General features: G+C 33.6%; 1 protein-coding gene across 11 annotated transcripts in view; it reads right to left on the bottom strand.

The window, feature by feature from the left end:
- The window catches only part of CDC42BPA (CDC42 binding protein kinase alpha), a 449333-nt gene that overhangs the window by 107455 nt on the left and 324885 nt on the right, over window positions 1-16993 (bottom strand). For all 11 annotated transcript variants that reach the window (XM_037822691.1, XM_037822669.1, XM_037822670.1 and 8 more), the window contains 2 exons: window positions 13842-13947; window positions 5120-5244 (listed from right to left, as the gene is read on the bottom strand). In XM_037822691.1, coding sequence (XP_037678619.1) covers window positions 5120-5244; window positions 13842-13947 — 231 coding nt within the window. The remainder of the gene's footprint in view (window positions 1-5119; window positions 5245-13841; window positions 13948-16993) is intronic.

Raw genomic sequence — 16993 nt, 5'->3', positions numbered from 1 at the left:
TAATTGTACAGAGAAAAAGATGGAGCTGAAATTTTCAATGCTCAGAAGTGTATACTAATACACTTTTGGGAAGACAATTTGCCTTTGCATGACTGGCTCTTTTCACAGATAAAATCCATGCCATTAAAGTTATGATAAAAGTATATCTCAGGCAAGTTAATATTTATCTGTGATGCATACAGCAGAAAGGTCTAAATCTTGAGCCTAACTTCAGCATCTTTTAGAATTTAAACTCCTAAAGAGTTAAATTCATACATAGCTCTAAAAGAGGCCCTTCAAAAAGAGGTCTGTACTCTCTTCTCTCAGACGGAGAATGTTTTCGAGTACAAGCAAAAGAATCTATAAACAGAAGCAATAAAACTGTGGTAAGTTGCACACACTAGTAATAGCTACATATTTCAAGGCATTATATATGAACATTTTTAATGATTTTTAAAGAAAAAAGGCTGTAGAAAATATTTTAAATTTTATACAATATCAGGAGGCTTTTTTGTACAGTATCAGGAGGATGTTTCCTTTTAAATTCTTTAACTTTAGACACCACAACTGACCAAAACATATTCACTTAATTATCCAATCTATAATATAAAGAATAAATGGGGATGGAGGAAGATTATCTTTTTTAGAGAATAAAGAAAGATATATGGTAACCATGAAAACTATGTTATCATTTAAATAGCCAGGCTAACAGGCCTCAACTAGCGCTGATTTGGTATTTACCACAGCTCAGAGATCTTGGCTTATACCCATTTCCAGGAATCTATGAAGTCTATTGTGGTTTATTAACTTTGGAAATCAAATAACTTCTTGTAAATTGCTTTTATGTTGTCTGAAAATTTATATAACATGTCTCTCTCTTTTTGGCTACAGAGAATTAGCGGGGAGGGTAAAAACAACAACAAATTGTAGACGTGGTCAGCTACAGACTCATGACATTTAAGTTCTACTGGGCTTCAGGTCTCAGACAACTCCTTTTCCTCATAATCATTTTTATTTTTCTATTTCCAACTCTGATCTTTAAGAATCTCATTTCCCCCAGACCCACATTACCTCTTGCCCCTTGTTTCTAGGCTATATACATCTTTGCTCTGCAACTTACCAGCTGTGTGACTTCAGGTAAAAGTCACTTAACTGCTCTAAATTTCTATTATCTTACCTGTAAAAATGGGGGAAAACAGTAACACCTACCTCATAGTACTACTGATAAGTAAATGAGAATACATGAGAAATTTTAGCATGATGCCTGGAACATGTTCGAATCAATATAAGCTATTACTATATACAAATGAAGGTTTCTGAATGAGGAACGTTTCAAATAATGTGGATGGATTTAAAGAGAATCTGAAGGCCTTCATTATGAAACACTTTGTGATGACTGAAACACACACTTGGTTCTTAACCACTGTACTTTTTAATACATAGCTCTTATCATCCTTTTCTCTTTTTTCTTTACAAAGATGTCAATAATTTCTATGAACTTATTCACTAAGAATTAAACTCCCAAATTTATAGCTCTAATCCTAAACTTTAACCAGTTTTCAAAAGTATATTGGAAATGTCCACTTAAATGTCTAGGATCATCTCAGTCTTACAAAACTAAAATTGATTGTTACATCTTTCCTCTCCTGATTTTCCTATTCTTATACCATCATTTTCTTAATCTCTCTAACTTAGAATTTCAGAAATACTAATTCTGCAACATCTCTTTCTCCCTTCACTTATTAGTAATTAAATCCAACAGATTTTTCTTTCATAATGTCTCCCCATTTGTTCACTTTTCCCCAAACTTCCTTCTGTTTCATCCCAAACACCACTGTCAGGAGTTACCTTCCTGACACACCATTTTAATCAATGTCATTATCCTTTGCAAAAAGCTTCTTCTTCTTTTTTTTTTTCCCTCCTAAATGATGTTCAAATTCTTACCCTATATTCATGGTAACTGTGCTATACTTTACACAAATTCTCCAATTCAGTCAAACTAATTGTGGGATCCTTTATTAAATTCAGTGTTTAAACATTATACTTCAACTGATTACCCTTGTCTTTCTTCAGCTCCTAGTCTGGGGGCAATTTCCCTCTCCACTGTATTTTCATAAAAGAATCAGTATTTGTAGAACACATAAGGTAATTTACATTTAATCTTGCTATTTATTTCCAGTTGTGGTCAATAATTTTTAAACTTCAAATGTTGTTATAAGCTACTTAAAAGCAAAGTACTATATTTTATAAACCTTTCTATCTCCTATTGTACCAGAAGAATTTCTTACAAGTGAGGAAATACATTTAAAAAGTGAACCTTGTTTGTAATATCATCTCAAAGAGAAAAAGTGAAGTCCTCTGATAAGCCAATAGTGAAAAGGAAGGCCCCTGTTCTAATACAGTGGTAAGAAGCAAGATCCTCTTGCCCTAAAAGGTTTTCCTATGAAAGGAATATTTCATAGGAAAAGGCAAACAGGGCAAACTAAGAAGGCCATTTGAAGTACTTTCAAATGAGTTTATACACACAGCAGTGTTTGTATTAAAAGTGTTATTTTGCTTAATGAAACATTTTAATGTTTCATTTTATTGAGATATATTCACATACCACGCAGTCATACAAAACAAATTGTACTTTCGATTGTTTACAGTACCATTACATAGTTGTACATTCATCACCTAAATCAATCCCTGACACCTTCATTAGCACACACACAAAAATAACAAGAATAATAATTAGAGTGAAAAAGAGCAATTGAAGTAAAAAAGAACACTGGGTACCTTTGTCTGTTTGTTTCCTTCCCCTACTTTTCTACACATCCATCCATAAACTAGACAAAGTGGAGTTTGGTCCTTATGGCATTCCCAATCCCATTGTCACCCCTCATAAGCTACATTTTTATACAACTGTCTTCGACATTCATGGGTTCTGAGTTGTAGTTTAATAGTTTCAGGTATCCACCACCAGCTACCCCAATTCTTTAGAACCTAAAAAAGGTTGTCTAAAGTGTGCGTAAGAGTGCCCACCAGAGTGATCTCTCGGCTCGTTTTGGAATCTCTCTGCCACTGAAGCTTATTTCATTTCCTTTCACATCCCCCTTTTGGTCAAGAAGATGTTCTCCATCCCACGATGCCGGGTCTACATTCCTCCCCGGGAGTCATATTCCACGTTGCCAGGGAGATTCACTTCCCTGGGTGTCTGATCCCACGTAGGGGGGAGGGCAGTGATTTCACCTTTCAAGTTGGCTTAGCCAGAGAGAGAGGGCCACATCTGAGCAACAAAGAGGCATTCGGGAGGAGACTCTTAGGCACAAATATAGGGAGGCCTAGCCTCTCCTTTGCAAGTTGTCTTCTTTTGAATCTGTATTTCTGTTGCTTGGGTTATAAGTCAGAGATTTTCAGTACATCTATAGCATGACTAATTCTCAGTGTTTGTATTAAAAGTGTTATTTTGCTTAATGAAACATTTAAAATATTGTTTATCATATGTTTCCATAACCTTATTTTGGTTATTAGTTCATTTTACAATATACCAGACTAAAAAAATGGAGTCTCTTGATGTTTATAAGCTTAGATATGATATCTCAGAGAGGTAACTTTCAAATAAGCAAGAACAAGGAATTTATATCTTTTACTTTTGGCATAGTAGGTATTCGATAATTTATCTGATACATTACAATCTATATTTCTAAGAAACAGCTGTTATACAAAGTCACTTCTTGTATTTCTGATTTGTTCTGCATGTTTTATTTGATTGTAAAAAGTATAAAGGAGTGGTTTGTAGCATCATATGAGAACTTTCATCTTTATTCTTTCTACTAACCCTTCCTGGAGAGTCCACCCTTAAGGCTTCCTTCCTCTACCAGAAACATTCCCTTTTCATCTGAACCCATCATGCCAGTCACTGGAAAAGAGCATGGTCTAGATTTTCAGGCTATGGTCATATCAGCTTTGTCTTCTGTAGAGTCACTTTCAGCTTCACCTTAATTATAAATTATAAATTATAAATTATAAATTTCACCTTAATTATAATTTAATGGAATTACAAACAAAGAATAATAATTATTAATATTATAGACTTGGCTAAAGATAAAATGATACCACTTTAGAAGTGTGGACTTGATAACATGAATGTAAATTAAACATTCATCAACCATTAACTATGATGTTTGAAGCATACTCAAATTTCCAAAATGTGGGCATTTTCCTTAAGTCACAGGTGAGTTAAAGTAAGAAACCTGTAGTTAAGTCAATATCAAAACACTTGAGTCATTTGGGTAAGATTACTAAAAAAGACAGTGTTCATTAACTTTTAATTTTATTTAAGAAGGAGGCTATAATCTGGTATAAGGAAAATGGTAAAACACTTCAAGAACCAAAATATAAGCAATGGAAACTGGAATGCCACAAAACTGGTCTCTTTCTATACGAATACACTTGTTTTGATATAAATTAAGCATTCATGGCATGTCAAAAGAGTAAGAAAAAAAAATACAAAAATTAAGCTACCTATTTCCATTAGAAAATAAAGTCACCATCAGATTCTACTTTCTCAATACATTATAAAAAGATGCAAATTTTTTACAAGCACAAGAACAGTCATTTAATGAATAAATTAATATGAAGGTTATCAAAATAATTATTCCAAATTAAACCCTGAGAGTTTAAGCAACAGTTGATAAAACTGTAACCATTTAAGGTTTTTAAAATGCCATGTGTGAATCAATCTGTTGTAATTACAAAAGAAGGTGATAGCACAGCATCTTCAGCTTCTAAATTTTTCTCCAGACTTTTTGATAAAATCATCACAAATACAGCTGTTTTGATCTTAGAAAGGAACATCTATAGCTAGTGGATGAGCTTCTACAGTTCTTAAAGGACCAACTATATCTTAGAAAAGGATAACATTTTTTCTTAGAAATACCAGCTTTGAATAAAGCTGTGGAATTATAAACAGAAGAACAGAATATAAAACATCAGAACACAAATGACAGATCAGTAATAAAACTATGTTTTTCAGAGTAACATGTTTTGCACAGCAAACAAATATGATAAAGAACATGTTAGTAGCCTCCTGCAATTCACAACTTTACCATATGTACACAATCACCTGCAAAAACATAACATTTTAAAGAGCACTCACCACTGAATTATTTCTGTGATTTGGGCTTCCCAATGTGCAACTGATTCTTTCTTGTCTGCTAGATCTTTCACCTCTTCTTCTAATTGCTGATTGCGCACACTTAAGTTCTCATACAAAATAGTAAGCTGAAAGGCAGTTTGAAGACAGGTCTGTCTTTTAGGATCAGGATTTCAAAGTGGTCATATGCCTTTTGTTAAATCTCATAACTCATCATCTTCCACTCAAAAATGCCTGTCCTCCTAACTTCTTATTACACACCCTTCTGGTAACCAAATTTGGAAATATCAACTACTCTCTGAATACTTCTCTCTTTGTTATTCGCTTACCCCCTATGTTGAACGACTCCATTTGGGAACATTCCTTTTCCCCCCAATTTTGCTGGGAAAAAATATCTCTCATTTTATTGTCTGAAAATGTCTTTATGTCATCTTTAAAAAGAAATTTAAAAAATGTCTTTGTCATCTTAAAAAAAAACTTATTAAGAATTTGAAATATATATAACAGGACAGTACAGTATAAGTGAATTCCTATGTACCCATCACTCAACTTCATCAATTATCACCTTAATGCCTATCTTATTTCATTTGTATTTCTGTTCTCTTACCCCATTTTCCTGTCTTATTAGCAAATAATAAACATCATATAATTTTATTCATACTCATGTCTGTGTTTATCTCTAAAAAATAAGGCACTTTCTCTTAAAATATAAATACAATATCATTATCGCATTTAAACAAATTTAAATTTTTTCCTTACATCATCACATATGTAGTAATTGTTCAAATTTCCAGTTATTTCAAACTGTCAAAAAACTTTTCAACAGTTTCTTAATTTGAATCACAATCCCAATAAACACAGCTTAATGGTTATTATGTCTTAAGTCTCTTATTCTATAGATTCACCTCCAACTCTTATTTTTCTTGCAATTTAGTTGTTGAAGAAAGTGGGTTGTTTCTCCTGTAGTGGTTTCTACAGTCTGAATATTTGCCTTCATTTCGAAAGATATTCTTGCAGTGTATAACATTTTAGGTTGGCAGCTATTTCCCTTCAGCACTTTGAAGATGTCATTCCTTTTACTTCTGGATTCCTTTTTTTTTTTTTTTTTCTGTTGAGAAGTCAGCTCTCAGTCTAACTTTTGTTCTTTTGAATGTAATGTATTTTTCTTCTTCTCTACTTTTATGATTTTCTGCTGGTTGTTGGAGTTCAGCAGTTTTTCTATGATGTGGCTAAGTGAAGTTTAATTCTTATTATTTTTAGGGGTTGTGGCATTTCTTGAATTTGTGGCTCAATTTTTCTTGTAGGTTTTGGAAAATTATAGGACATTAACTCTTCATATATTATGTCTGCCACAGTCTCTCCCTCTTCTCTTTCCTAATATTTGTACGTCAGGTTTTTTTTTCATCATGCTCCCTATGTCTTATATCCTTATTTCTGTCTTTTCCAGACTTTATTGTCCAGATTTTAGTCTTAGAAAATTTTTTTTTTTCACTCATCCAGTGCTTTCTTTGGCTCTTTCCAATCTTGTGTTAAAATCTTCTACTGGGTAATTATTTCAGTTATTTTATTTTTCACTTCTATTTGATTCTTCTGAATTGATTCCATTGTGCTTGAAATTCTTCATGTCTTTTACATTCTTGAACAAATTATACAGTTACTTTAAAGTCCATTTCTGAAAATTTCAATAATTGGAACTCTTGTGGGTCTATTTGTACTCACTACCTGGTTTTCTTTCATTTTTTCTTTTGTTGTTGCTGTTACTTTTTTTTCCTTTTGGGTTTCAGTCATTTGATTGTGTTTCCTGGTACACCTGATAATATTTTTACTGCACACCACACAATTCGTTTGAAAATCCTGGAGAAAATTTAAGGCTCTGGATAATATGTTCCTTCAGAGAATATTTATTTTTACTTCCAGCAGGAAAATAGATTAAGGATAGATCAGGGATTTAGCCTATTACACGCTGGGTTTCAGTCTCTGAACTGATTGGAGGCTGGGTTTTAGTTGCCATCTCTTTCTGGTTCACCTTTATTCCTAGGAATGTAGACTTTCAAAGGGTCCAAATGAAAGCTTGAATTGTTTACCCAGGATTCTGCACCTCAGTGGATACTGAACACCAATTCTCTACCTCTCCAGTCTTGTGAAACTGCAGAACATTCTGCTCTACTTGTCAGATTCTCGTCTACGGCTTGTATATCAGCATATGTCTCAAGATGAAAAGTAGCACTGAATGCTGGGTTCACTTAACTACACTCTCCTTTGCTACAGGCTCTTGGTCATTAAAGTCTTGGATGCCTTGTTAGCTCTCCAGGCCCTTCCTACAAATGAATATTCTAGGAAGTGCTCCTAAAATAATAAAAAAAAATTTATACAGCTTATAGTTCTTTTTGTTGGAGTAGTGGGTATGATGCAAGGTAATCTGTCTTAAAAGCAAAAGTTCTTGCTTTATTAAGTTTTTAAAAATTCATGATAAAATATTTGCACATAATTTTAATCTCTTTGTAGAGACACTGTGCTAGTTTCTTTTTTATTACTCAACTTTGAAGTAGGTGAGTTTCTCCTAAAAGAGATATTTACAGAAGATTTATGGGGAAGAGGGGCCAAAACCATGTTCTAAGTCAGGGGTTGACCATTTTTCCAATAAAGAACCAGGCATTAAATATATGTGGCTTTGTGGGCCACATATGGTCTCTATCATGCATATATGAAAGATTTTTAAAATGTAAAATATTTTTAAAATGTAAAAGATCAGTCTTAGTTCATTGGCTACAGAAAACAGTCTGTACACCAGATTTAATAGGCAACATGGTGTTAACCTCCCCCTCTATATTATCAGGAGTTCTCCTACTGACCTAAGGTTTTTTTGTTCTTTTGTTTTTGTTTTGGTGTGTGTTTTTAGTATTGACTTTTGTAAAGAGATAGAAAGCTGTGGAATGAGTCAAACGGCAAAGTTTCATTTCTTCTCCTCAGCCAGAGTAACAAACTGCTTTATGTGCATATAATTGTCTACAATTCCTCATTTAACCCTACCTCAAGCTCTTTGTCTTCTCAGAAAGGAAATGGATCCAGAGAAGCTATTACTGTCAGCAGATACCTTGAACCTTCTATTCCAAACAAGGGATTTAAGTTTTATATCTCAGGGTAAAATACATTTTGTGCCAGTTTGGATGTATTATGTCCCCGAAAACACCAATATCTTCGATGCAATCTTGTGGGGCTAGACATATTAGTGTTGATTTTATTGGGACCTTCTGATTAGGCTGTTTCCATGGAGATGTGACTCACCCAACTGTAGGTGATGACTCTTGTGCAGATAATTTCCATGAAGGTGTGGCCTCGCCCATTCAGCATGGGCCTTGATTAGTTTACTGGAGCACTATATAAGCTCAGACAGAAGGAGCAAGCTTGCTACAGCCAAGAGGGACACTTTGGAGAACACACAGGAGCTGACAGAGGAGCTGCAGCTTACAGAGACATTCTGAAGATGGCCTTTGAAAGCAGACTTTTGCTCCAGAGAAGCTAAGAAAGGACAAATGCCCCAAGAGCAACTAAGAGTGACATTTTTGAGGAGCTGCAGCCTAGAGAAGAATGTCCTGGGAGAAAGTCATTTTGGAACCAGAACTTGGAGCAGACGACAGCCACGTGCCTTCCCAGCTAACAGAGGTTTTCCAGACGCTATTGGCCATCCTCCAGTAAAGCTATCCCATTATTGATGATTTATCTTGGACACTTTATGGCCTTAAGACTCTAACTTTGTAACCAAATAAACTCCCTTTATAAAAGCCGATTAATTTCTGGTGTTTTGCGAAAAGGCAGCATTAGCAAACTGGAACACATTCGAAAATATATTTTACCAGCTATTTTTTAACAGTTTTATTGATGTATAATTTACAGACCAAAATATTCATCCATTACAAGCGTACAGTGTGATGATTTTTAGTAAATTTGAACAGTGGTGCAATGATCACCACAATCCAGTTTAAGAACATGTCCATCACCTGAGGCATTTTTCCTATGCCTGTTCACAATTTTATTTTGTGTTCCAGTCATCACTGATCTGCTTTGTATGTGTCTAGCTTTTGCCTTTTCTAGATAGTTCATACAAATTGAATCATATAATATGTAGACTTTTACATGTAACTTCTTTCACTTGTACTATTATTGAAGTTCAACCATAGTTTTCCATGTATCAAGTTCACTCATTTTTATTGTAGAGTAATACTCTATTATATGGATTTACTTTGTTTATCCATTCACCAGCTGATGGACATCTGTACTGTTTCTAGTAGTTTACTATTATGAATAATGTTGCCATGAGCATTCATATTTAAGTCTTTAAGGAGAATCTGTTTTCATTTCATTTGGGTAAATACCTGGAAGTAGAACTGTTAAGTTGTATGGTAAGTGTATGCTGAACTATTTGAGAAATTCACAAAATGTTTTCTATAATTGCTACACCATTTCATATTCCCATCTGCAGTGTATGAGAGCTCTAATTCCTCCACACCCTTGTCAACGGTTAGTATGGTTACTTTTTGATTACAGATATTTTAGAGGGTGTAAGCAGTATCTTGTGGTTTTAATTTGCATTTTCTTAATGACTAATGATGTTGAGCATCTTTTTCATATGCTTGTTATTCATAGGTCTTCTCTGTAAAAATGTCTATTCACTTTTTTTGTCCATTTTTTCATTTTTTTTTTTTTTTTTTTAATTCTGTCTTGAGTTTTAAGAGTTCTTTACATATCCTGGATAGAAGTCTGCCATCAGATAATGATTGGCTAATATTCCTTCCCTGTCTGTGGAATATATTTTCATTTTCTTAACGTTGTCTTTAAAGATTGATGAAGTCTAATTTATCATTTTTCTCTCATGAACTGTGCTTTTAGTGTCCTATCTATGAAATTTCTGACCAACCAAAATTTACAAAGATTTTCTCTTATGGTTAGTTCCTTATATTTCAGTTTATGATCCACTTTTAGTTCATTTTTGTGTATGGTGAGAAAATATACAAAATGGACATGCACAAGGGTATCCAATTGTTCTAGTACCATTTGTTGAAAAGATTATACTTTCCAAAATGAATTGTCTTAGCACTTCTGTTGAAAATCAACTGATCATGTGAGAGTTTATTTTTGGAACTCTTTATTCTGTACCATTATGCCAATATGACACTCTCTTGATGGCTGTAGATTTATAGTAAGTTTTAAAGCCAAGTGCTATAAATCCTCCAACTTTGTCTTTTTCTCCCCAAATTTTTTGTTATTTTAGGTCTTAGGTATTTTCATATATATTTAATGGTGTGTCGATTCCAACAAAAAAGCCCACCAGAATTTTGATAGAGATTTCTTGGTGTCTACATGATCAATTCGGGGTGAAATGCCATCCTAACAATAGTCTTCTAATCCACAAACATGGTGTAGCTTTCCATTTCTTTAGATATTTCTTAATTTATATCAGAATGTGTTATGGACATCTTCTCTGGTCAATTTCCATGGTTGTTTTTGACAACAGTGACCATTTATAAAAACAGTGTCCATTTAAAAGTTGGAGGAAGTCCAACTCTACCAGCTGTTTTTGAGAGCTGCAGATACAGTTTCTTCTCTTAACTAATTCCTGCAAAGCATCTGTTTTTTGATAACTACTGCATTTGACTGCCCTTATAAGAAACTTGCTGTTGGAGTTTCAGCTGGAGATTTGCAAGAGGAAGAGGAAAATGCATTCTTTGCAATACCATATTATAATAGTTACAAATAGTTTTAAAAAGACTGCTTAATTTGTTTAGTTTTGGTCAGAAGAAAAGTTAACTTTTGCATTATTACTGAGTAAAAAGCATGAGCTCTGCAGCTGGATTACCTGAGTTCAAATCCCATTCTAGTAGCTCCTACTTCTATGATTTAGGCAAGTAGCTTAAACCCTCTTACACTCAGTATCCTCATCTATAAAATGGGGAGATCAATAGTGTACACCTCATAGTGTTAGTGTGAGAACTGAGTCATATAAAGTAACTTAGAAGAGGACCTGCAAATAGTAAATTCTATCCAAGTATTAGTTCACTTTGCATGCATTTGTACTTTGATACATCTGATTTATGATAATTATTACTCTACACAGGAATACAGAAAAACGCCCATAATATTTTAAGTGACGAGGCAAATTAGAAAATGGAATGTATACATGACTGTGATTATGTAATAATACTTATACAGGCAAAACCTGAAAGGGAACATACAAAATAAAAATATTTGTATTGTGGTGAGGAGATTATGGGTAACTTTCAAGTTTAACATATTCCAGTTTTTTTGTGATGTCACTTTTTTGTAAAATAATCTGAAAAAACAGGATACAAATGACATGTTTTCTTACTATACACCATTTATTTTCACTACTTGGCCACTTTTATTTGCAGTAAGTTAACTTTTAAGAAGTGGAATTAAGAGACTTCTGGAAACATCATTCAAATTTTTTCTATTTCTATTTTAATTTTGGAGGTTTAAAGAGATTAGTTATATAAGCATAACTTTAAAAATTAACCTAATAATCAATTTTTGGGTTCTACTTATATCTGTAATTTTGTTGAGAAGGAATCCAGTTCTCCTCACTCTGGTCTCCAAAGGAACAGTTGGTATAGAAATGACCACGGCATTCTTTTGTTATCCCTTTTGGGGAGACTATCCAATTCAAAGCAAACCAGAACCAGAAAATGAATAATGAGACAGTAAAGATGTGCACTGAGGTGGATGGAGAGTTAAGCAAAGAGAAAAGGTTAAGCAAAACCTAAATAAATAGAAGCAGCAGAAATAGAGAAGAGATTCAAATGGAAGGAGCAGCTCCCTAACTTCCCAAGAATTAATATTTCCCTGTAATCATCTGTCATTAAATACTTACCAACCATATGCATTTGCTCTCAAAGTTTACTTATATTCTATCATATCTTTCAATTTAATAGGAAAAACTAATATTCTATTTTTATAAACTTAGGAGTTAGGCTTTCACCTTTATCCTTCAGGCCACATCAGAATCCAAGGAGGCTTCACTAAGTGTACTAGGCTTAAGTCAATCTCTTCCTTATGGATATACTGGACCACAACTGAATTTTAACCAAAAGAATATATTTTTAAAACTCCCTTTTAAATATACAGTTTTGGTAAACTCAGCAGAACTTTACAGCTAATAATGAAAGAAAACCAAAGGTTAAATACAAGATTTGATAAACACTGAATCTGATTATTTTCCAATACAATTTTTCTTAAACTATTATGTCTTTTATTAGGTAATTTACTAAATAACTCTACATGACATGGACTTCTATAGTGTAATTAAATTTTTTACCATAAGGTGACAACAGAATCTTAAAATTCTGACTTATAGAAAGAAATGACATTTAATTTTGTAATCATATTAGTCAAATGAAATAACAATTATGTGACATGCTTGGATCAAGTTCAAATCTGGTTAGTTTTATTTTAGAGAAATAACTGATATAATAGTTTACACTCCATTAACTATTTTGAAAATTCATTTATTATTCTGTCTCATAGACAGAAATTTGATGTTTAATTTTGTAATCATATTAGTCAAATGAATAACAATTACGCGACATACTTGGATCAAATTCAAATATGGTTAATTTTATTTTAGTGGAAATAACTAAGTGATACAGTAAAGTTCATACTACATTTACTATTTAAAAAGTTCATTTATAATACTTATTTTTCAGCCATTTTCCACAATACTGGGGTAAGTTAGCTTCCTAAGACTTTACAAAATGAGCTAACAGAGTTCTTTCTTAAGTACTTTTCAACCAAACTATCAAAGTTAATTTTTAAATGCTCAGAAAACTAAAAAATCATAGGGAGAAAACAAGAGAGATATATGGAACACAATGGAAAACTGAGTTTGTCATAGAATAAGGAGTCTCTCTTTTATGACTGTTTAGGTGTGGTCATTCAATCTGTTATTAGAATAACTAATCATTGGATATAATACTTCTATTGAAGAAAATCTTTGAAATTATTATGAACAATCATTCAACTTTTCTTATTTAAATATTAATAGAATTAATACTTTTGGTTAATATTAGCATTTTTACAATTGTGTGTAAGGAATTGGCAAAAGAAATGCTGAACAATGGCACTTGAGAAATCTGAGATACTAAGTGGAAAAGTACCTGAAAATTTGTTTATAAACCAGGCTACTTCTAAGTTTGATCTATGGTTCTGCTCTTTATTCAAGCTACAGAATTTAGAAAGCGTTGGTTTCTTTGGATTCTTCAACTACTAATTCTCAAAAAACAGTGGTATCATCTTTAGCTATTATCAGTTCTCTAGAGTGAATATGATACTATAGCTGTCTTAATTTCTCCAAGTTCACCCTGGTTGTCTCTGCTCTGGGTAACGACCAGCTCCTCTGCTTTCAAAGTCTGACCTGAACTTAGCCAGCCAAGACAGAAGTTTTAAGTATGAGAGAAAAAATCAAAAAAGGGAATAAATAGAAAGTAAAATAGAGGATAAAGGCTCAAAAAATAAAGGAGACAAAGAATAAGACAAGACTACTGTCAGAGATTTGTATGAGAAATTGCCTGTCCCATACAAGTAATCCTAGCTTTTAAGAAAGAATATTGAAACAAAAATGCAGACTAAATATAAAATTATACCCACAATTCCTATCAAAGCACTGAACACCCAGGATATGCTGGATTAATATAAACTAAATTGAATTACTCACTTTATCAAGTTCACTTGTCAGCTTTTTATTTTCTTCAGTTAATAACACTTTTTCTCGTTCATACTGTTGTTTGAACTCATTTTCAAATTCTTCCCTTTCACTTTGACTAATACAATTCAAATCAGAAAAAGAAAAAAGCAATGGTATTAAAAATTAATTGAAACGAGAGAAATTATTTTTGCAATAGTTATCATATAATAGAAAAATATCAGATTGAACTACAGGGGAATTAGTCACATACAATAAAACATGATTAGTGGCTGGCCAGCATTATGCAAGACAAATCCGATGAAAATATTTTCCAAGAATTTAAAATAAAATACTGCTGCTCATTTTATTCATTCAACAAATATTTACTGGGAACCTACTATGTGCCAAGGAATTATTTTAGGCCCCAAAGCATAAGTTCTGCTCTCATGAGGTTGCATTCTCATGGAGAGAAAGATAATGAAAAGGCTAAATAAATGAACTAATTTCAGGTAAATTCTATAAAGAAAATAAAATATAGTAAGTAATGTCATAGATATTATTTGGAAGAGGGAGGGCTAATTTAGATTGCACAGCCAGAGAAAGCCTCACCAGGGTTAATGAAATAAGCTACTAAAATGGAAACAATTCCCAGCTTCTTCATATTAATTATGTTTTATTCAAAGACAAATTAGTATGAGGTCAAGTTAGATACTTTTCAATGTGTATGCACCACAATATTCTTAGAAAATACAAAGTCAAGGGCCCTTATTTAAGATTAGGACAGAGTCACTTCTTAGTTCTACTAATTTGATTAAGAAAGGTTATTATTCCAAACTTTTTGTTCATAATTAGAAATTAATTTTCATTTTAATCTAGATATTTGTTTTTAAAGACTTTATTTTGAAATAATTTCTTCTACATAAAAGTTTCAAGAATAGTACAAAGAATTCCTATATACTCTGCACCCAGATTCCCCAATGGTTAATGCTTTACAATATATGCTCCAACACCCTCTGTTCTCTGTCTTTCTAGGAGTGCGTATGTGCATACATGCACATGCATTTTTATGTATCTGTTTTTGTTGTTTTTCTTCTCAACCATTGAGAAAAAGCTGCAGATACTATGTTCTGTAACCCCTAAATACTCCAAGTATGTATTTTGCAAAATCAATGATATTCTCCAACATAACCACTAAGCATACCTACCAAATTAGAAAAATCAACATTGATAGAACAATATCATACAAATCCACAGACCCATTCAAGTTTCTCCAATCATCCCAACAATGTCTCCTTTTCTTTTCTAGTATAGGATTCAGTCAAGAAACATGTACTGCATTTAATAGTCTTGTCTCTTCAATTTCCACTGCTCTAGAACAGTTCTTCAGCCTTCTAGATCCCTACATCCTTGATCCTTGATAGAATATCTTATATCTTTAACAGTTTCAAAGAATATAAGTCATTCATTGCAGGTGTAAACTTTATCTAGTGTCCATCTGATGTTTATGATTAGATTAAATTAACTGGTATTTTGGCTGGAATACCACAAAAATGATGCTATGATTTTCTCAGTGCATCATATCAGAAGGCACATGATGTTGCCCTGCACAACACTGACCAAATCTCTTAGACAAAGGTAAGGGTTGGGAATAAGTGGAGCCAAGAGACATGGGATGAGTACTTTTGGGAATAAATAGATGAGGGTGAAAACTTTAAACCCTCATGGTCCCTCTGGCCCTTCCTTGTAGGTAGAAGCAGCCTCATCCCTTCCCTGGTGAGCTCTACAACCTGAGATAACCAGTTTTCCACGGAATAAAAACTTTCATTAACTTCACTTGGAATAGCTGCCTTAAAAAAGGGGATGCTGGAGTGATCACCATGATGTAAGACATCACCTGGAAAAGTCTCCTCTCAGAATCAGCTAATAAAAGGACTACACTTGCCTGGAACTCCAGAGGACAGAGGGTAGAGAAGGACTCCATAAACACTGAATTGAAGAAAAAAGAAAAGAAAAGTAATCTCCAAGATCAGGTAGAAGATTTCCTTCCCAGACACACCACTATGGACCTCACCCTTTTTGCTCGGTCCTGCACAGCTTGGGAGTCATGCAGAGCAGCATGGCTGGGTCCCTTCTGCCATGGATGCAGACACAGAGCCACTCAGAGTAGTGAGTTAGAACCCTACACATATTCAAGGCACAAGGACCCAAGATCACAGAGAACCAGGGTGGAACACAATCAGCTGAGGAGTGCTGCATACAAAAGGGCCCCCAGGGGAAACAAAAGAGAAAGACTGTGGCAGAACAGTTGGCAAGAGGTGCCACATTCAATCTAGTTTCTGTTATCTGGACCACCTAAATGCAAAATGAACTTTTCTGGATTAACCACCTTTCTGGATTAACCACATCTGGGTCCCCAGCCCAGGATACCTTGGCATGGAAGAAACTAGAAGCAGAAAAGCCTCACAGGGAAAAAGAAAAAAAAAAAAAAAAAAAAAAAAAAAAAGCCGTGGGGTTGGCTAGTGGCATGGAATTGAACTTCTGTAAGAAAGGACAGGTCACAGAGATGAAAAGTATAAGGAAAAGGGGGCACTGATTGAGGGAGAGAATTTAAAAAAAATCATAGAACCTAGGGCAAAAATTCTACAAATGAACAAACAGAATGGATCAAGATTTCTGGAGAAAGAAAAGAAGAAAGGACGTTTTCTCCTGGAGGTGAAACAACTGCTCAAAAAGTGTGATCTTAAAAATTATACTTAATATCCATAGCAAGAATCTGATGAAGAACAGCTGAGAAAATCTGAACAAACACAGACTACTCTAAAGATTCAGAATAAGTTGGACTAAGCGTCAAACAAGAACTTTAACACGGAGCCATTCAACAATAAACCCCTAGAAAAGAGGGATAAACTGACCTTCAGAAGTAACACATCAAAATAATCAGATGCCCAGATACCTGCAAAAACAACAAGCCATACCAAGAAACAGGAAGATAAGGCTCAGGCAAGAGAACAAATCAAAACTTCACAAGAGACACAGAATTTGGAATAACTAATCAAAGAAGTTCAAATAAATCTCCTAAATCAATTCAAGGAGATGAAGGAAAATATGGATATAGAGCTGAAGGATATTAAGAAGACAATGTGTGAACAGAAAGAAGAATTTGAATGTTTAAAAACAAATAA

This window comes from Choloepus didactylus, chromosome 2, assembly GCF_015220235.1.
Source record: "Choloepus didactylus isolate mChoDid1 chromosome 2, mChoDid1.pri, whole genome shotgun sequence".
Taxonomy (NCBI): domain Eukaryota; kingdom Metazoa; phylum Chordata; class Mammalia; order Pilosa; family Megalonychidae; genus Choloepus; species Choloepus didactylus.
Note: the sequence above shows the minus strand (reverse complement) of the source record. Positions and strands in the feature narration are given on the sequence as shown.